Here is a 22,241-nt window from a genome sequence, read left to right as displayed (position 1 = left end):
CGTTAAGTGTTCGAGAAGAAAAGATACAATCAATTTAATGACAAAACCTTCTTTTTTGATACGACTGAGTGGATGGTCTGATCACAAGTTGCTTGTAATTGGCCACGTCAAATCAAACCTATTCATTGCTGTAAAATGAAGGGGTCATACGAACCAATCAGATTCGAACAATTTGATGTTGACACAATTTTATGATCAATCCATTGATAACATTATCAGCAAGTTACCTCATCACAGGAGTCTTTGTTACCCGTTCTAAACTGAAAAGTATACAGCTTTTATAGCGCGTACTAGCATTTCTTACGTGCACAGACGTCTTATCCTGTAGAAGAAGAACATTATTTAAATTTCATTAAATAAAATGGAATCACCGCCTTTAGCAAAAAAAATTAACTGAAAATTCGTATGTAAGACATTGCAATGTTATCTTGACGCTCCTGGCGGGTAAAACATGGAAGGAAATGTAACAAAACGATCTAAAGAAAGGGGACTGTTGGTAGAACCTGAAGTTTGCTGTAAAACGCCCACAATATTTATGTATTATGTAAGTTGGAAATTGAGACAAAGTTTTTCATTTACAATAGAATCAAATTTTCACCATTCGCTTCAACCACCAGCTGTTGAAAACATGACTATGAGTTAAGTTTGTAGACACACACCCGTTTCCTCTTCTTAAACAGAAGAAATCCAACTTAAAAGTCGCTCTCTGAAGAATTCGATGAAGTGAACACTTCGGCATCTCCATCCTTGTGTTGCGTACCTTCTTCAGATGGATCTAAGGCAGTTGGGCGACGAGTGATGCAGCATTTAAAGTTTACTGCTGCTTTTCTTGAATCATCCTGCCCCTCGATCTCTTTAATTTAATGTCACCGTCACCTTCTACTACTTCTATCTTCCACTACTTTCGTAGTTTCACTCAATACGTCGTCTGTGTGAAAGAAGAGTTGCACCATCAAGCCATAATTGTGAACAGCAACTGTAATTTGTGAAACAAAACGAAATAAAAATCGGCAATTTGAAAAAAATAGAAACATACCTGACACTCATGAAAATCAGGGAGCTTTTGATCAGTTCCATTTTCCAAGCAAACGTAATATATTATCTAGAAAGATGCTGCGACATTTTGGCTCAGTAGATTATCTGTAAATCTGTAATTTGCGTAGCTTGTGTGTAGCCGTACCCCTCCCCCCTTCCGTTTCTTCTCGGGGGGTCTCGGGGGAGGAAAGGGCTACACGTAGGCTAATGAAAAATCTGCGTAAGCAGTAAGAAGCCAATGCAATTAAAATGTTAGCTGGCGCTGTAGCTGTACTGTAAGGTGTAAGCAATGTATGTTGTTGATGAATAATTTGGATGCGTGACGGATGACACTTTCCTGACCGAAAATGCAAGTGGAAAGTGTCGCAGCATGTTTCTAGATAAAATATCACGTTTGCTTGGAAAATACAACCGACCCAAGCTCTTTGATTTTTTTGAGTTTCAACCCTACGTTCACGATTTTTTACAGATTTACAGATGTTCGTTTCGTTTCGTTTCGCAAATTAAAGAAGGCTTCCTGCATTGCCAACTCATAGTTTTTAAGAAGCCCACTCAGTCGATATTGTTACCGCCAATCGATTTCACTTATAAGATACAATGAAATATATGAACTTCATATATTTCATTGTATGAAATATATGAAGTTCATAAATATATGAACTTCATATATTTCATGCATTGTATCTTATTTATCACTTTCACGGGTTTATTACGAATCGACTTAACGGCCTGCTCCCAGTTGGCTTGTTAGCTCAATTGGTAGAGCGCTGCACTAGTATCGCAGAGGTCAGTGGTTCGAATCCCGTACAGGCCTGATTTTTTTTTCACGTCTGATTTTCGCTATTACTTAAATAGCGCTATCTACTGCGAGGATCGTGCATCATACGATTTCACTTATGTCTTTGTTGTTACTTTCATAACATAATAATTCGTTTGTTTATATTTACCCGTGAATCGTATCTCATTCTCGTTGATGATTCACTTATCACGAAACTGTACACACATGCACGACAGGCTTAGCGATTGGATTTCATTATGTAAGAGACGTAGTTCTTTTAGAGGTCTTATCGTTGTAACGCTACTTGTTCGCTACACGCTACCTTTTTTTCACCGCTACTTATCAGGTACCTATTGCCGCTAGGAGCCAGACTAAAGTAAGCCATTTTACTTACTTGATTATTATAGTGAGCTTCATGAGTGGCATGATTATCTTTAGCCCTTGTGTAGTTTCGCGACTCTATGCTACGTGCGTCAAGGTTAAGAAGTGTATCTACAGGCGTCGGCTTATTTAGGTTCCTTTCTTTGTCTCCTCATTTTCCACATGAGGAGTGTGGAAAATGAGGAGTGTGGAAAATGAGGAGTGTGGAAAATGAGGAGTGTGGAAAATGAGGAGTGTGGAAAATGGGGAGTGTGGAAAATGTCGAGTGTGGAAAATGTCGAGTGTGGAAAATGCTGAGTGTGGGTAAGGAGTAGGTTTTAACGATATGAACAGCAATAACAAGCGCTCCATTTCCTGTAAGGCGATGCATCATTGTGTTTTCACTACTAAACCGTACATTACTTTTTCAAGCTTAAAAGAACGCAAAAAGGTAAACAAAAGAATCAAACAATCAAACGAGTGAAACATTACTGTCAATAACAACAAGCAGTCCACGCTCTTTAAAAAAGCGATGGATCATTGCAATTTATATTGTAGCTATGTAAAAAGCACCGTATAAAATGGGTAATAAAAAAAATCAACGCGTGAAACATAATTGTGTATTAACGATAGTAATAATCTTTTTAAGGCAAGCATCATTGCATTTTCATTGGTAAATACAATCCTACAGTGTTTTATATAGCTATAAAGAACTGTTACATACATATTTTGTAGCTTTATAAAAAGAACAGTAACAAATAGGTAATCAGAAAATCACTGTAAATTTACGATTTTAATTATCTGTCCTAGCCATGCATTATTGAAATTTCATTGTTAAATCATACAATCCTACAGTGAATAAGAGGGATTTTACAGGCTGAATAAGAGGGATTTTAAAGGCCATTATAGCACTCTCTGAGTCTGACCACGTGGAGATCAATGCGAACTTGTAATCACCTGTGAATATGCAAATTAAATTGAATCTACCCATGGCTTACAAGTAACGTATTTCGCAAGATTTGCACCATTTAGGTGTTAACGGTATCACCTTTTCGAACGTGACCAAAGATATTTTCCAGACGCTTTCTGTCAATTTATAATATTCACGGCTAACTAGGCAAAGAAAACAACATCAGCGCGAGGTTGATATTTTGCTTGCAGACAATAACAGTATTACCCAAGTGAGACAATCTTTATGCAAGTATATAAATTTACGTCTTTTTATTTTATACATATTCTACACTCCGCATTTTTCACACTCGAAAAAAGTGAAAAAATGCTATGCTTAATAAGATACAACATATTGAGAGTAATGTTTCGCTCGTTTGATTCTTTTGTTTACCTTTTACCTTTTTGTTTTTAACGTTAAAACCGTGAAGCCCCAAAAGCACCTTCTAGCACAGGATTTTAATCATATCCTGTGCGTTTTTCTTGTCGGTGTTTTGTTGTTCACACCCAAACTAGGAACGTGACATGTTCTGACAAGGTCTTGTATAAAATAAGTTCCTATAATATATTTTGTAGTTTTATCCTGATGAAGTCGAAACCGGTCGATTAATAAACTCAATACTACAGGACAAGTTGCTGTGTGTAGGGTCTTAGCGAGCGGAATGCTTTTGTTTTGTTTTTCTCATTCAATCAATCATTAGGGTGTCTCTTTGTGTTGTCGCTGTTTCTCGTCGTTCGTTAGTATTTTTTCACTGGTTAGTTAGCTTCTGTTGTTTCTGTGTCACGTATCTTCGTTCATTAGTTTCTTTCGTAATATCGGCGTTAATTGCACTTTAAGTTAGCTAGTCGTTTTCGCATGTATAACTTAGTGTTTGTCAGTTCAGAGTTCAGTCTTCCGTTAGCCATACAGTAGTTCGCTTTGAGCATTTAGTCCAGTTTATCTTTATTTCGCCTTTGGGCAGTTTATATTCGTCTAGCAGTTTCGTAGAAATCGTAACAATGTACGTATTGTCATCTCAAGTTTTTTAAGTGGTTCAGTGTATTTCTTTTCTGTCACTTTTTACCAGTCAATTGTTGTAATTTCGTATTCATTTATTGTTTTAAGTTTAAACCCACAGACCGTCAACATCATTCGTACCGAATAAATCGTCTTAATCACGTGGTGTTGTGAGGCTACGATTTAAAATTATAAATTTTTCCACACTTCACATTTTCCACACTTCACATTTTCCACACTCCACATTTTCCACTCTCAGCATTTTCCACACTCCGCACTTTCCACACTCCGCATTTTCCACACTCCACGTTTTCCACACTCCACACTTTCCACACTCCGCACTCTCCACACTCCTCGTTTTCCACACTCCGCACTTTCCACACTCCTCATCTTCCATACTCCGCACTTTCCACGCTCCTCATTTTCTACACTCTTCATTTTCCACACTCCGCATTTTCCACACTCCACATTTTCCACACTCCTCACTTTCACACTCCGCACTTTCCACACTCCACACTTTCCACACTCCGCACTTTCCACACACCGCATTTTCCATACTCCGCACTCCGTACTCGGCACTTTCCACACTCCACATTTTCCACACTCTGCACTTTCCACACGCTTCATTTTCCACACTCTTCATTTTCCATACTCCGCACTCGGCACTTTCCACACTCCACATTCTCCAAACTCCGCACTTTCCACACTCTGTATTTTCCACACTCTGCACTTTCCACACTCCGCGTTTTCCACACGCCGCGTTTTCCACACTCTGTATTTTCCACACTCTGCACTTTCCACACTCTGCGTTTTCCACCCTCCGTATTTTCCACACTCCGCACTTTCCACACTCTGCATCTTCCACACTCCGCACTTTCCACACTCCTCATTTTCCACATTCTGCACTTTCCACACTCGACATTCTCCACACTCCGCACTTTCCACACTCCTCATTTTCCACACTCCGCAATTTCCACACTCCGTACTCGGCACTTTCCACAATCCATATTTTCCACACTCCGCGCTTTCCACACTCAGCATTTGCCACACTCCCCACTTTCCACACTCTTCATTTTCCACACTCCGCACTCGACACTTTCCACACTCCACGTTTTCCACACTCCACACTTTCCACACTCGACACTTTCCACACTCAACACTTTCCACACTCCGCACTTTCCACAATCCTCCTTTTCTACCTGATCCTTTTTTTTTTTTACGGTTTTGCGGTTTCTAATAGACCCCCATGCCCACCTCTGTTAGCAAAAGTTACATATCGCTCAAGTGTCTGAGAAGTCTCCTTCATTGAATGAAAGAGTCATTTTATTAAACTACACAGTTGGTACACAGCTGGTCAAACTTATTGTCAAACTAGCATTATTCTTGTTTTTCAAAATTTTTTGAAAGTAGCAAGTTGCTAATTTCACCCCGATATATAAACAGCGTGACGCTAAAACCATCAAAATGAAAATTAGCTAGTGGCATCGATAAAGTACATAAATGTCTAGCATGGTTATAATATATATATCTGAATGAATGAATCCTTGTTCAACCTCCACTTTTCTTAATTGCTGAGCTGTTGTATTCAGCAACAACCGAGAATTACTGAGCTAAGAAGATGCAAGTAAATAACGTTATGATAATTCGCACTGCTTTCTTGATTGATGTGGCCCCCTAAGGCTTTTCTCAGTGTTAAGCTTCCAGATGGCTAACTTTAATTAATTTTTTCCAATAATCACCAAAAGCTAACAGTCGTATCAAAACATACATTTGTTCGAACACAAGGACGCTCGTTATGCGAATAAGGCAGTCTTTTGTTCAAGCCAGGTCACCAAAACAGCTTTAAAACTGAACTTCTTAGGTAACTCGAAAATGTCGGCAAACGTAAGTACAGCCATAAATAACACCCAGCTTACAAACTGCTTTGGAAAGCAGTTTAAAGGTGCACGGAGAATAGGATACACCTTTGCTTACTGTCTCATATTTGTCGTTTCTGTGGTTGGGAATATATTCCTCGGAGTGGTTGTTTACAAAACGAAAACCATGAGGAAACCCATCAACCTTTTAATTGTGAACATGGCCATGTTTGATCTTCTGTATCCGCTGGTTCTATTTTCTTGGGTGATAACACAAATGCAAACCAACTCTTGGCTAATCAGTGGTTCTTTTGGTGAAGTTTTGTGTAAACTGGTGATCTTTTTACCGGAAGTTTCCAATGCTGTGTCTATTCAGAGCCTGGTCCTAATAGCAGTGGATCGATTTGGAGCTGTTGTTTTTCCCCTTCGCTCTCCGGTCATCAGTTCGAGGCGGTGCCCCTTCTTTATCCTCGCCACTTGGATCTTCGCTGTCGCCATTCAGTCGCCATTTTCTATTGCTCCTGGACTTGTTCAGCTTCCCTCAGCAAGTCTTATGTGTTTGTATCGTTGGGAAAAAGAATTCGGAGATGCCTCCTTCCTTATATATTATGGCCTTAGTAATATCGTAATACTCTATTATGTTCCAATGGTGTTGATCATCGTTCTTTACACGATCATCGTTCTCAAGCTCAAAACACAGATCGTCCCGGGCTGTGCAACATCAGTCAACGCTGAGCAACAACGTTTGAAAAGGGAGCGAAACGTGTTGAAAATGGCCATCGCCATCGTGTCTATGTTTGTGGTATGTTTTCTACCCTTGACTATCCACCATTTTCTGGTCCTCTTCTCAGCAGATGTGGTCATGCTGCATTCTTGTCGCTACGCACAGTTTGTGCGGTTCTCTTATTTTTTGGCTCGCTCGAACTGTGCTATAAATCCTTGCATCTGTTTTACTTTCAGTGGGAATTATCGCCAGGGTCTTAAGAATATCCTCAGCTGCTTTTCTTGTGGTACTAGGGCTGATCAAGACGAACAACCTGCTGATGTAGAATTGAGGCCGGTAGTATAGTGTGACATTCTGATAGACAATGAAGCGAAGGAAAAATAACAGAAGAACAAAGAACGAAGAACAAAGAACAGAAGAAGAAGAGACCTGGTAGCATTGATAAAACTAAACTTCTGAAGATATCCCAGCATTCATACGTGCACAAATTTTTTTCTTACGCTGAAATCCTTAGTTTTTGGGTTTGAGGCTTGAGTGTCCCACGAAGATGTTGTTAAGAAAACCGTCTCCTTATATATGTAGAAGTGACGTCTTACCTACAGACAATAGTTTTATGCGCTTTTGTCTTTACAAGTACAGCTCAGGAACGCGCAAAATGAAACGATTATGGTTAGTTGTTTGTTGGAAAAAGCAAAGCCCCATCAAGGGTGAGATAAGTCCGTGGCCATTTTTCCCTGATGCAGCCTGTGGGTGGAAAAGGGTGGGCAAATGACAAAGTGGAGTTCTCAGGTTGAAAGCGAACTAAAAGTGATATTACGGAATAAGAAAAGAGTGCACGTAATCTGGACAACGTTAATGAGTATCTAACGGTACTTCGTACTATACTATCATTGGACGATATCCAATAGCTCACAACCGATTTCCTGAATTCTGATTAACTGTATTTTCTATTGTACGTTATTTCAACATGGCGTCCCTTTCGGCACTGACAACGTACAGTTGTAAAAACTGTCATCATTAAAAGTTTTTTTTTATCTAGTAGTAGTCTTTCATAATAGCGGGCATAATTATTATTCTTTTATGCTGTCGCGGCCGGTCGGTTTAATTTACGTGAATTTAAAGGAATTTTTTTACAACTGGGTCAATTTCATGCCTCTAAGAAGTATTTTGTTGTTACCATACATATTATGTTAGATGTAGAAAGGCTCGACCATGCATATTCGCGAGAAACTGACAGGCATATTGAAATTAAAACCATCGAGATAAAAGAATAGATAACTGGTGGCCATTGATGTAGAACAGAGATCGGCGAATCAGTTATTTGCGCAAACACTGCAACAAGGTCCGACTGGATTAAATTGCTGATGTAAGGGATGGCTGGTGAACGAGTTGATGGAGTTCTGAGACACAAATTCAACATTTTTGTTTCATGCAGCATCTGGCCAAGTTATCTTTGGCTTAATTACTATGCATTCATTAACAAGTGGAGGACTCTATCTCAATTGTAAGTCAGGTTGTCGCTAGCATGGTTAGGTGATGCTAAAAATGATTGGAGTTCGATGGAAGAAAGTGATAGAAATATGATGAAGAGCAGTTGACGGAACGAGTTTATGAATATCAATCTTCTGTTGTCGATATCCAGAGTTTTTAATGTCTGTTTTAAATGTTTCAAAATTAGACATGGCGAATAATGTGTTGGCCAGCTGCCATGATGCAGCGTGGGTTTCTTTTTATTTTCTAGAACGATAACAAAAGGAAACAGCAATTTTCACGAGAAGTTTTTTCTCAATGAAACTGATTGCTCACCGCTTAACTGGATGTTTGTAGGGTTTGTTTATGTTAACTGATTTTGTTTTATCACACCTCATAAAGTAATTTGATGCAGGCTTTATTAGTGTCATATTTATATACAATATATTATTTGAGAAAAATTCAGTGTCCTCCACAAGAATATTTAGGCTAAAAATAGATAAATATTTCTACAGCATCATATCATTACAAAGCAGAAAATTAAATTGTTACTTTCCACGTTCCATAATCCAGGTTCTCCTTCATTGTCTAAAGGAACTATAGTTCACCACATTTCTGGTCCTTTTTTCTTTGTCGGTAATGCACAGATGTTTGGCTAAAATCGATTCAAAGGATCACCTGAAAGTTGATAAAACTCGCGGATACGAATCAGTTGAAATGGCTCTCCGGCACCTTTACATTTTGTACAATAACTCGTATTTTAGGTTGGAGCACTTTCTTCCGTTTCTCGACACTAAAAGCTTTGCTGTTTTAAACACTGCCGCTCGGAGCTTAGGAATACGCCAGCGGCAATATAAAAATGGATTAATAGACGAGTTTTTAAAGGTCAAAGTAAGTGGAAACGTCCGTAGAATTCTTGAATCTGCGCTAGTAATACAAACGATGGAGAATAGCATAAAATCATCGCGAGGAAATATATAAAAATACTTTTTGCACTCCTATTAGATTGTCGGATGTGCTGGTTATTTGTATCAGTTGAATTTTCCACTGCTTGTTGTTGAACATGAATTTGCAACTGATGCCGACGAACAATTCGGTAAATCTTGATGAAACAAACAAAACAAACTGAAAGGCAAACTGTGATCCAAAAAACTGTATGGAAATGATAAACATCTCTTCTCGGAAAAAGAATTGAAAAAGAGAATAATGTATTTCTACACCATATAGTTATTAACGAATGTGTTTCCCGGCTTGTTGTCATTAAATTTGGGTACTGCAGTAGACAGTGAAGTAAGAAACGATCCAGTGTTATGCCTGTCATTGTCGACAGAGAGACACTGCATCCAACAAATGCCTTTGCCCCTCAGTGCTTGGTAAAGGAAAGCGTTTGTTTTTATTTCAGAAGCTATATAAACTGGTTGTACCACCACTCCAACAAGAAGATCTAAAACAGCCAAATTTTCGAGAAAAATGACAGACGGTGAACGAAACGATGGTGTCCTCAATATGGTGACTAACACAAGAGCATTACTAAGGATGGAAAGAAACATCAGAGGTGCATTGAGGATGCAATTTGCAATCACCACTGTCTCTAAACCATTTTTAGGGCTAGTTTCTGTGTTAGTGGAATGCTTTGATTCGAATTTGCTCGTCATCATTGTGCGTTTTATCTTTTCGTTAGTTGACGGTTTTGTTTAGCGTTTGATGGAACATCTTATGCATGGATAATGATTATTCATTTTCATACGGCATCTTGGACTTAAACAGGGCCTGGTGGCAAGTCAGGGCGGGTGTTTTCTACCTATTTAGCCAGAATTGTATTCGGAAGTAGCTTACTTAATTTAAAAATAAGTGAAACGAACGAGTGTTTTCTGCATAATTTCGGCTAAAATTGTAGCGGCAGGTAACCTGCTAATTTCCTGGTGTTCTCTTCAGTGTAAAGTGAGTGCTACTATAAATTGTAAATAAGCGAAGCTACGTGCTGTTATGATATTTAATGGCGAAATACTATGGTTCAGTATAAAAGGGAAGCGATCTAAATTTGGTTTGGTCAAGGGAGTGGGCCTTACTAATATGAAGAAATAAGGTTGTGAATAAGATCGCAGGGGAAGATGGGAGGGGTGGGTGCAATACCGTCTAATATACAACTGATTTCCTGTATGATATGGTAAGGTGTGAATATTTCTTTTCCAATGTCATGGCTTCCCTTCCGACACTTACGGTGTAAAAATTGTTATTATCAATAGCTATTTATCTTATAATTGCAATTCTTTAAAAGGAAATAGAAAACAAAAAATAACCAGAAAACTGCGAACGATGCCACCAACTCTATGAAACCTTAAAAACGTTTACAAGTAATCAGAGAAATGTTAAAACAAAAAGCGTATAAGGCTCCTCTTGGGTAAAAAGTCGATATATGCAGATCACGAACAGATCAGCAGAGAAACATTTTGATATCCCTATTATCCGTTTGGAAGTAAATGAGATCCTTTCGCTTTATTTTGAACTCTTCTTGTAATTATAATGGCCTTATGTCTAGATACATAACTTAGTGAACGACATTATTACTTTATTAATGTGTTATCGTTTGTCATTTTATTGATGGAGAAGCCAAACACAAACAAATGTAATTTAACTTAAATGTGTCACCTTATGTCTTCAATAAATAGCGAGGGGGAAAAAAAAGCTACCCTATATTAAACCTGTTTTTTTTTTGTTTTTCAACTATTTTTCTACTTCAAAAAGCTTGATAAACTTGATACCAATGACCAATGAGCTCGCGTTGTGCTTTCTGATTGGGTGAAGTTAGCGTGATTGGGTGAAGTTAGCGTGATAAAAAAAAATCATTACCATGTACGGGTATTGATTTGTCCATGAACGTGTCTCGCTTTCAGTGGAATGATGAACTGAGCATTTCACTTAATTTACCAAATAAGCATACTTTTCTTTGAAAACAAAAGAAATACAGAAAAACACTATTGATACAAAATTGTGATGTTGTTGGCTTTGATCCGCAACGAGTTCATGTTTCTGATGAAATATTTTGTCGTTACCACTCATAATAATATACATGAAAAAATTTCTCAGTTCTGATTGGTTAAGATGAATGCAGTTTTCAGTTAGTTCAGTGCAGAAGAGAGTTAGTTCAGTGCAGAAGAGGGTTAATTCAATGCAAAGAAAGAAACAAACCAGACATTCTGGATTGGTCAGAATGATTGGTCAATGTCAATGTCAAGGTCAATGTCACTTGTAGGGTTTGAATAAATTATTTTTGCACATGATGCGCGCGCTTTTCTTCTGCGTAGTTTTGAAAAGCTACCTCGTATTTTTTCATGTATATTATTAACAGATAAATGACATGATTTTATCGTGCAATTTGAAATAAATGAGCACTTGTAAATTTTTTCAAAGACCACAAATTGCACTCACCCTACGGGCTCAAGCAATTTTGTTAGTCTTTGAAAAAATTTACTCGTGCTTATTTATTCCAAATTGCACTCGAAATCATGTGATTACCTATACTAACTGCATTGGATTGTGAAAAGCTCGACGATGCATATTCACGTCACGAGTAACTGACAGGCATCCAAAAACTAAAATGGTTGAGATGAAGCAGTTGATATTCGATGGGTAATTATGTACAATAGAATAAAGGCTGATAGTTTCGAAAGAAAGTGTTTGGAGCTGCGTCGGTGGGGGTAACGAAATAATTTGGATATATCGACAAAGTTGAAATGGTAAATTGGCCACCGTAACGATTACAAAAGCTGACATTTCGAGCGTTAGCCCTTCATCTGAGCGAAAGACGAAGGGCTAACGCTCGAAACGTCAGCTTTTGTAATCGTTACGGTGGCCAATTACCATTTCAACTTTGTTGATATATCCAAATTAAAGCATCAGATTTATGTTTGAGTTTCTGTATTCTGATTGGTTGAATTTTTTTAAGGTATGGTACATTTCATTCTATTATGGTGTCACTTTCGGTGCTTACAAGATCTTACAAAGTAAAAACTGTTATTACTAAGAGCCCTTTATCTAATAATAAACCTTTTTCATAATAAAAGGCATAATTATTATTCTTATTGTGCTTTCGAGGCCGAAAACGCTAACTTACACGAATATGTAGGAATATCTTTTACGTCCCCATTTAAGGAAACGGTTGTATGATCGATTAAAAGAAGTAGAAAAAAAAATGAACCAGGTCAGAAAACCACAAACAATGCAACAAATTCTATGAGACCTTAAGTTATCATTAAAACAAAGGAAAGATATTAACTTCCAGAGCAAAACAGTAAATGCTGTCTCTGTTTCTCTTATTTTTTTAATTTAGACTCATCGGTTGCCTTTGCTCGTGGATACCTTCTTCTACGTTCCCTTTTGGAGAAAAAAAATCGTTATATGAAGATCATGCACAAACCAGCAGTAAAATTTTTTGGGATCTTTCTGATCCAGATGGAAGTATAAGAGATCCTTTAGGTTAAGTTTGATTTTGTTAAATGTCCATAAAGATGTTTTTAATCCATTTATGTCTTAATGTCTACTTACATGACGGCGAAAAGTCATTTCATCACTTTATTGACAAGGAGCTCAAACACGAATAAATAAAACAAAATTTAAATGTGCCACTTATAGAAGTAACTCTTCCTTCTTTGCGAAATGAATAAATATCCTTCTTATGGATTGAAAATTACTCCAAAATCTTTTTAAAGGTTATCTTTACCTTATACGATAATATACCGCTTCATTTCTTTGGTTTTGTCATATCTCGTCTGGTTTCATTTCGTTTAGTTTCTCAAAGTAGAGTGAGCCCTCATGATGTGATATGCGCATGCCCAACCGCGACACTGTCCCTTTCAGCGAAACCCAGTTTAGATCAGTGTAGGTTAACTATGTCGAGCCAGAGGCTATCTACTCTTTCAGAAAGTCCACCTCTCATGGTAAACAACCAACCAGTGATGCAGCTTCCATCGGCGAAATCGATTGGAATGCGTATTGGCCAAAGGTTAGACTGGGAATTTTATAAACAGAGCATTTATAAAAAAATTGCCTTTGCTTTTTATTATTAGATGTGTAGATTATTGTCGTGTTGTTCGGGGCAATTGCGGAATTTGTCTCTCTGAAAAGCTGCAGCTCGTTATTTGGAAGCATGTCCATGTTTCACTATATTCATTTGAACAGGTAATTGCAGATTTTGAAAAAACTCCCACTTTCAAAACGGAGGTCAATTGGGATAGTTTTGTAGTTAAAACGATTTTTAATTTACTTGAAGATTGAAATCGATTTCATATCAAAAAGTAGATAACACCTAAACAAAAGACCACGAGCCTTGTGAATCCCCCTATTCGTAATTTGAGTGCATATTCGCAATTTGTTACAGATTACCTTATTTTATTATTTATGGTTAAAAGTCCCTATTCACCCCCAGAGGTATATATATATTTTCATTCTTTGCGTTATCAGGATTAATCGCAAAAAAAGTTTTTTTTGATTGATTAAATATTTGCCGAGATATGCCTCCTCAAAGTTCGTCCTTTGGCCACGCCCCTTTGATTTGGTCGGGCGAAGTTAATACTGGTAACTAAAAGTCGCTCATGAGGTCACAGTCAGAACGTCTTTCGATCGATGTGCCTACATTCACTTGACTACGCGAAGCTACATTATTTGAGACGAATCTGGTGTATTTGAGCAACCAGCGACCACGCAACGAGTCGGCATTTTCACATCATTTTACAGCAAGACACATGTTCTTATACAAGAAGTTAACATTCGTTCTTGCTGTGACGTCACTGAATGTTGGAGAGGTAGTAGGTCCGAGACTCGGCCCAGTAATTCTCTCCTGACCAAGTCAAAAGGGCGTCGCCAAAAGAGTAACTTTGAGACGGCATATCTAGGGAAATATTTAATGAATCGCAAAAAATTGTTTGGAGATTAATCCTGATGACGCGAAGAATCGCAATCAGTATTTAAACCTTTGGGGGTGAACAGGGACTTTAAAAAAAAATCATTCGAAATACGTCAGTTACTCTTCACTACCTGCATTAGTATTACTTTACCTATGAAGGAGATCATTACATCAAAGGCCTCAAAATCATTCATAATATATGACTTGCAATGAAAGCACTAGTTTGCTAATTTTGACCACCCTCTTTTCTTTTACTTTTATTCATATTGGTTCTATTTGTTTTACTTAAACAACAATAGACCCTAGAATTGAGTATAATTGTAAGAGAAAAAGGGAAACCTCTATTATATTATCGTGCTTCCTTGCAATACATCACTTGGTGACGTATTGTAGTTAGTCTCAAAAAGTACAATATAATCATTACCGACAATGCTCCTAAAGAAAATTTACAATACCTTCCTAGAAAACTGAAGAACAGAGATTATTTCTAGTTTCATTTGTGAACCTAGTGATACAACGCTGCTTTTTGGTGACGGAATGATCTGTGAGCAGTTCTTCAATTGACTTAGGACCAAAAAAAAAAAAACTGTTTCTGACAAAATAATAAAGGTGTTGCGTTGGTGGGAGGTATAAAAAATAATTATGGTTATCATAGTGAGTTCCCATTCAGTTTCACCGTCTGCAAGGCTTTTCAATGTTTTTCCCACCTATATAACAAATGTACTAGTTTTGTTCTGTCGGTATACAGAAACACGTCTTTGTTGTCTGTATCACAGCTGCTCGAAACTCGCGGAAACGCCAGCAGTATAGAAATGGATTAATAGACGAGTTTAAAAACACTAAGGTATCTGCTAGGATCCACTCCAACCCTTGCAGCTCAGATGAGAGTGACATGTTAATGAATAAAGGAAAGTAACACAGAATCATCACAATGTAATAGATAAACGTGTTCTTGGCCCTTTTTTTCGACCGTTGGATATTCATTCTTTCCACTGCACGTTGTTGAAGTTGAATCTGTATTTGATGCCGTCGAGTAATGCTATAGATTTTGATGTAGCAAATGGTGCTAATAAAAAGGGAAATAGCGATTGAAATGACGATAATGTATTCGTAGACCCTCCTATTCAAGAAACCTGAGATTGACAACAAGACGGCAACTGTCCAAAGGGTTGCGAAAGAATATATGGCACGGCTCGTGGTCATCAACACTGCATATCGGATGTGATAATGAAGCGCTAAGAACCGATCTACTGCTATAGCTGTCATAGTGAACAGAGAAGCGCCACTTGCAATGAAAGACATTGTTCTTGATGCATTAAGTGTAGAATGATTTCTCGTTAAGAAAGAAGCAAGGTAGAGTGGTTGAACTGCCAAGCCAACGAGAAGGTCGGACACAGCCAAACTGCAGAGAAAAATTGTGCTTGGCGAACGGATCCAAGGTGTTCTCAATATAGCGACGAGCACCAAAGTGTTGCCAATTATGGAAATAAGCATGAGTGGTGCATTGAGAACACTGTTTAGGATAACGATGATTTCAGGACTTTTATCTTTCACCAAAAAGTATCTTTCAATTGCATCAGCCATTCTTGCTCCTTGCACCTTTTTCAATTTGAATTTTTAACACTGTCTTCCTGCCTCAGTGCCCTTAAACGGAACTGTCTCAGTGTCAGCAATCTCTTTTGACGTATAAGCTCTCTCTCCACCTGCCTTCTTTTATTCGCCAAGACCCTCGTAAAAAGTGAATTCAAATTGGCGGCCAAATCTTGTTTTTTGTGACTGCTTGTAGGGTCCTGTTTGCCTGATAATAGGTATTGGTCCATCAATTACAGTATCCGTTCCAATGTGTTCAATATGGGAGTCTACCTTGTCGTCACAACGAAGACAGTATTTTACACGTCTTGCAAAGAGCACGAAACGTTGCTAACGGCTCCATCAGGTTTTTCTTAATGAATGTGTTCACGTCGTTATTATGTCCGCAGGGTTAGGCATTTTTTAAAATTAATCGTTGTTCAGGATCCCTAGAGGTTGGTAGAAGCGCCTTGAAATTTACTGCCAAAGCGTTTTCCACTTAAGAAATTGCGTTAGGAATATGTTTGCGCAATAAATTAAAGGCCGCTGGGTAAGTTAATGTTTTACGAAGTAAGACTATTTGTAAAGATAAAAATTCATTTGTAAATTTTTCTCAAAAGTTTGCAAAAATAAATATGGAGATATACATATGCGATGTAAATTTTGACTCTTCCTTTAAGACTTAGATCTCTCATGATGACTTCAATTGTTCTATTTCCGAGTTCTGAAACCTCTCTCAATTTTAAATGAGACCATGTGCAAGAACCTCCTTGTGACAATGAGTTGTAGTGGCATGAACTCTAAAAGGAATATTTTCATTTAAAAGGTCTTAAAGGCTTAAAGGCGTGAAGCATTTCGGAAATGGTCTATTGTCATGTGAGACATACTCGGAAAACCCCAGAATTTTGAGGTTCATGTTAATGGATTAATTTCTATGCTTTCATTACTAGGCAGAAGACGATTCCTTAATTGAGTGGATTATCAGTTTTCACCCACGTGAACTGGAGAGTTTAAAAGTGTCTGGAGTTCGTTGGAAGAAAGCCATTGCGCACAAACACAATGTCATGGTCAAGAGCACTTTCTTGCTTTTGCAACTGTGTTTGGCTATTAATCATCAGTAGTTGAGTGGCAGTGTGCTACGAAATACGGGCTGGCTTTTCTTCAGTACGAACTACCCGAAATTTAGAATGAGTGGTCACTTGGATCGAGGGACATTTCCGAGAGCGATTGCTCAACTAAGAGAAAGTTCTTTAGCAATTTACAACGGATACAGAATTTTCTTCGAATACTCTTAAACTCAGTGGCGTCAGGCGTAGTTTCCAAGAACCTTTGATGTAATTGCTAATTAAAGTCATCATATTAATGAACCGCTTTCTTGCATCCGCTTGAAAATTCAAAGGTTTAACCTGACCAAAATTCGCTCACGTTAAAATTTCATAATTACGATTGTGTCAAATCACCCAGTTTCTAATACCTGGATAGAGTTGTTGTAATGCAAGAAACTCATTCTATTCTTTTCCATTCCGTTATAAAGGCTCTTTCATTCTATCCCGAGGAGACGTATTTAGCTTTAAATCCTTTTATTTCCATTTTTACACCTGATCAAGAGATTCTCAAAGAAAATCCTCTTTAGCTCCATTTGATAATTTGTCAATTTTAGGGTAAGAAGGAAAATGGCAAACGAGGTCAGAATTGTTTCGTTTACAATAGAAGGATGAATATTTTGGGTCGAAAACGAAAAGTTCTTATCTCTTTCCCTTAATGCTTTTCCATTTTCCCATGTACCTGGGAAAAATCCGACGAAGGTCAGAAAATTACAGATTTCAGGTGAATACGGACTATGAACAAACGATTGTGTCTATAGTGTAGCGGTTAGGTTGAAAACGTTATACGAGTGAAGGATAGAGGCATTCATGGTATCTTTAGGATGAAGTGTGAAATCAGGACAGTCTTAAAAAATCCGATTAATTTTCTCTTACTTGTTGCTTGTAAAGTTGGAGGTTTTATTTGTTTTTCATATAACAGATCCTCAAAGGGACAGATCCTCAAAGGAAACACAGATCTTTAGAAATTATTAAAGGTTGAGCTTGCCCTATTTATGAGCCCTACGCCCGCCTGTATCAAAAAAGCCAATAAGGAAAGAATAGCTGTATGGTTGCACATCAGGAAAAGCCGCCTGTTACTATGGAAACGAACAAATGCATGTGTATGTATCATGTCGTTGGTTTTCGTTTTCATGGTATTTCAAAAAATGTTGAAATGGATAAAAAAAAAAAAAGCCTGAGTGTCACAAAGTAGAACTTTCTGATATAGTGTTCCATTTAGATTATACATACAGAGCTTTGACCTTCCAACTATATATTTCATGTGATGGTTGTTGGGAAGACTGGCTTACAAAAGTTTAGAAAATTTGTATCAGCTCAGTCATTATTGGATTAGCTAAATAAATTAGAGTTGACTAAAACAAGGTTCTGATTAACATCCATAGAAAATGATATTTAAACAAAATTAATATATCAAATTAATAAACATCAACAAGGAAATTCGCCACATGCATTCGTAAAACAGTATGAGAACTCAAATAAGGGAATAGGTTATATGAAACACAAATGTAAACTTAGTAATTTAGATCCAAAAATTCGAGAAATTATGCTGTGAAAATTTTTCAATTTAAAGGCCGTCTTTGTTAGTTTAGAATGTCGTTGTATCATCTTTATGAGACAGATTTTCCAGCTGCGACCGACGAAGTGATAATAATTTTCAGCTATTTCAATATTTCAACTTAACAGCAGCCCATATTACCAGTGCCATGTGAAAGCAAATCAATTTTTATATTGAAGAGGGCTGAGTTTAAAAAAAAAAAGATTTAAATGTCCTTTTTATTTTGGCTTAATTGATTTTGCCATGAGCAAACATTAAAGAAAAATAATTACGTCGTCAATCAAACCAAAACTATTGCATAAACATTCCATCCAGCTACGTAAATTCCTAGTCATAGCTTACAGATTGCCTCTCCCTCAAAGGTAGAAGTTCTCAGCATATCGAGAGTGAGTCGATTTATTCTGATGTTCACTGAAACAGTCCGACAACAGGCCTCTGACTACGGAATGTTGTTGCTTCGATTTCTACCACTGCTAATGATTTAAACTGGATCTCAAGTCTACGGCGTGACTAGTGAGTCTTACTGGCCTTCTTCATTTGAATTGAAAATGGGTCTTGAAAATATGAGGGAGTATCAAGAAAAGTAGAATTTTCCATTTGTACACTGACTGACCATTTTTCGGTCTACTAAAAGAAATAAACGAATTATTTGGTATCTGTGTGGTATATACCAGAACAATTATTTACCTCCACCTCGGCGAATAATTGTTAAATATTATGGACATTTACAAGCAAAACATTTTACGGAAATCGGCAGCACTTTGATCTTCAGTATTGTCGTGGGAAGCCTTCTTCTGATTTCCATTTTGTTTCAATCTCATTGACCGACATTTAATTTTGTGAAATTTGAATTCAAGTGTCATCTTCCAATTCATATGGGTGGAAAATTATTAGATTTGTTTTATTGATAACCTTATGGAAGGAAATGATCACCAACAAGCAAGAGAACTGCATAGAGGAAACTAAGATTATAGCTAAAAATGTCAAGTCACTCTAACACAGCTTAAAAAAGCTATTGGGCATTATTCAGAGAAAAGGCATTATGTCCAGATTTGGATGTTATTTTCCTGGAGCTCGCAAAAAATGGCTCCGGCTCGTCATAAAAGGCTCGGGTTCGCATGCTCGCATTATAGCAACCCCCCATTTTTCAGAGAGGAGTGGGGATATAAATATCTAAGCTTGACAGAGTGTCTTTCGCAGCTAAACATTATTATTCGCCGAAGCGCACCATTGTTTGTGGGCAGTTCTCTGGAGGTCACGTGGGGATTCTTAACCAATCACAAGAGAAGGAAATATGTTTTGTTTAAGTTATAAACAGATTCGGTTCGGAACATGACCATTACTTCTTCTTCTCGTTTGGGACTCTTGGCCTCAGTCTGTTACGAAAAATAGCTATACTGGAATGTATTCTATCAGTAAAGATACAAAACGAAACTGCACATATTTTAACAGAAGGCTGACTTTCCATGGAAACTATGGAGCTGCGTGGCTGGGGGCATTAACAGATAATTTAGCCGAGTATAAGTTGAGTTCATAACGTTAATTACCTACCGTAATTGAGAATTTAAGGAATTCCTTCACGGAGCCAATTCTTAATTACCAGACTCGGTTGACAAAACCAACTTTTACACATTTTCTTAACCTTAAAAAATATTGTGGTCTGTATGTTTCTGTAAACAGTCGCTGAAGCACTTTAATTTTTTATCTTTCTACCTTCGAAATTCGCTGAATTAACATCCTAAGATAATTTACCATTTACTTGGATATTTCTCTCGAGACATCAAGAGATATATTTTTTAAAAGACTGAATATTAGTGTCTCTGAAAATTCTCAAATGAAAGGCCCGTGGAATTATCAATGAGAGAAGATAGAAGAGAGATTCACATTAATACTCGAACAAGATTTATCCAGCAACTTCATTCTTCTCGTTTATTGTAATACATGAATAGTCTATAATAACAGATTATGATGAGATTTCAAGCTCTGCGTTATAATTACAGTGACTTGCGAGGCTGAAGCAATTTCTCCAATTGTTTCGCCTTGATAACCTCAGACTGACTGACATGGAACAGGCGGACAGCCCTTGGACCAAGCGGCGTGAACGGCTTGCGTGGAAGGGCACGCAGCTGGGTAAAACTTAGACCTGCAATAAAAGTATTTCTTATTTCCAAAAACCAAACTAATCAAGACGTATGTCTAATGCATACATATAATGATGGTAGTTAAACACAGTCCAATTTGGTCTGAAATCTATGCACTATTTGCGAGCATAATTGCACGACGCGAAGTGCCAGCTCATGTACTTTGAAATTGCATGATGCCAATGACCTAAATACAATCCTTGGGTCAGCTCTAAGATAGATAGATAGATAGTTTATTATCAAAAACCTTGCAGCCACAGGCTGAATTACGTTTGATTTACAATAAAATATATACTACAAAAAATACATGGCTAAGAAGAACTAATTAAAAAGACAAAAATATATAATTAAGAGAAAAACAATATTACATCATTGCTTTATGGACATAGTGATGGATAAAACTATTTCGAGTACGAATGGTGTGGAGGCGCCGTGTAGTAAACAATTCAGTGATCCAGCCCTAAATAAATTACAATAAACACCGATTGTGACGTCTGAAATTTGTGGGGTTGTTTTGATCCAAAGTTGATTTCTCATAGGCTGGGAAAAAGAAGCGATTTAGAGCAAAAATGTGCCTCGCTAAGTGCCAATAAGCTTGAAAGGTACCCAGTAACTTCAAAATAGATGTAATTAATAATTTTAGTCCATTTATACGTCCCATGAAAAAAACTTTGTTGGTTCATCTTTCAATTTTCCATATTTCAGTTCAGCAACACTAGGACACAGTCTGTAAGCCTCATTCTTTTGAGCATTTTTTAAAATTGAACTTGGGAGCCTGAAGAAAGCATTTACTAGTTTCGAGAGCCTTTGCCTTTCTTTCGAAATCGGATTGAGTTGGTCGTTTTTTCCCTCTTTTTTCAAAGGGGGTTGTTCTCGGTTCACCAAAACTTCTCCCATAACACAGATCAACTTTTCAAAATTCCAATCTGACCTGGAAAAGAGTGGACGAAGAACCTACCGGTGCAGGGTTACTGCTTAACCCCCAGTTGTTTTATTTGTGTTATTATCTTCTTTCATCTTTGAGCCTCTTACCTTTCAAACGATTCATCATCCTGTTTTCTTTCTGTGACGGTCGATACTCGACTCGAACGCCTCCCGGTTGTTGTCTAAGATTAATAAGCGCTTTTGGGAAATATGGTGTACCTGACATCCGTCTGTCAATGTAAGGAAAGTAAGCAAACCTATTGCTAATGCTTCTTTTCTGCCAGTCGTCCCAGATTTTGTCGACAAAGCCGTGGTGAAGGAAGAACTCCGGAGCAGATGCAGATTGCACGGTGCACATGGTGCCGCTGATCCGACAGTGCACGTTGTCATGGAGTTCAGTCCTGAGCGCGAGTTCAAAATTAGTAAAGTCGTTCATGAGTACAACCTCCTGCACAGCGACATCATCTGGAGGTGAACCATTGAAATTACGTGTTAAGCACTTCGCTCCCGTGGATGACACGGGTACCCACGCGCCATGTCTGAAAGGTCCAGTCTTCACGCAACGTTCCGTACCTACGCCATTCCCGCCAAACCCAGTGACACTGTGCCAAACATCCTCCCATTTGTGCGTGCTCCACGGATCACTGGAATCTACACTCCAGTCCCAATAGGCCACAGTGAATCTGCAATCGATTTTTCGAAGAAGATTTTCATACTCTAGTATGAACCAACGATGCCATGGAAGAAAGAAAATCTTTTCGTGGATGCTCGATCGAAACAGTCTCTCGTGTTCATTAATCAGACGGTCATATTGCCCTTTGTATCTGCGATCAGTCGAGGCAGTCTTTACAATTCTTGTGTATCGCACTCGTTCGC

At 37.8% G+C, this 22,241-nt stretch overlaps 3 protein-coding genes and 1 long non-coding RNA gene across 4 annotated transcripts in view; 2 read left to right on the top strand and 2 right to left on the bottom strand.

The window, feature by feature from the left end:
- Positions 1-5,862: 5,862 nt before the first annotated feature.
- Positions 5,863-7,732, top strand: LOC111346721 (neuropeptide SIFamide receptor-like). The gene has a single exon (XM_022953990.2). It carries the CDS (start codon positions 5,991-5,993, stop codon positions 7,041-7,043), a length of 1,053 nt encoding a protein of 350 aa, XP_022809725.2. The 5' UTR covers positions 5,863-5,990; the 3' UTR covers positions 7,044-7,732.
- A 97-nt stretch (positions 7,733-7,829) lies between these two features.
- Positions 7,830-10,869, top strand: LOC148723133 (uncharacterized). The gene is made up of 2 exons (XR_015991316.1): positions 7,830-8,202; positions 9,571-10,869. It is a non-coding gene; the product is annotated as an uncharacterized LOC148723133 (long non-coding RNA).
- Positions 10,870-14,379: 3,510 nt separating this feature from the next.
- Positions 14,380-16,043, bottom strand: LOC148723132 (adenosine receptor A2b-like). Its single transcript, XM_088732037.1, has one exon. The coding sequence runs from the start codon at positions 15,652-15,654 to the stop codon at positions 14,794-14,796; it is 861 nt and encodes a 286-aa protein (XP_088588163.1). The 5' UTR covers positions 15,655-16,043; the 3' UTR covers positions 14,380-14,793.
- Positions 16,044-21,429: 5,386 nt separating this feature from the next.
- LOC148723131 (uncharacterized) overlaps positions 21,430-22,241 on the bottom strand; it is a 1,786-nt gene continuing 974 nt past the window's right edge. The window contains exon 3 of the mRNA XM_088732036.1: positions 21,430-22,241. This exon is cut by the window's right edge and continues 114 nt beyond it. Within this exon, the coding sequence (XP_088588162.1) occupies positions 21,445-22,241 (797 nt within the window). The 3' untranslated portion in view covers positions 21,430-21,444.

Source organism: Stylophora pistillata, chromosome 9 (genome assembly GCF_964205215.1).
Source record: "Stylophora pistillata chromosome 9, jaStyPist1.2, whole genome shotgun sequence".
Taxonomy (NCBI): Eukaryota; Metazoa; Cnidaria; class Anthozoa; order Scleractinia; family Pocilloporidae; genus Stylophora; species Stylophora pistillata.
The sequence above is the reverse complement of the archived record's forward strand: the minus strand, read 5'-3'. Positions and strand labels throughout refer to the sequence as shown.

Coding starts and splice junctions, on each gene's coding strand:
- LOC111346721 (XM_022953990.2), top strand. CDS start 5,991: ATGTCGGCAAACGTAAGTACAGCCATAAATAACACCCAGCTTACAAAC.
- LOC148723132 (XM_088732037.1), bottom strand. CDS start 15,654: ATGGCTGATGCAATTGAAAGATACTTTTTGGTGAAAGATAAAAGTCCT.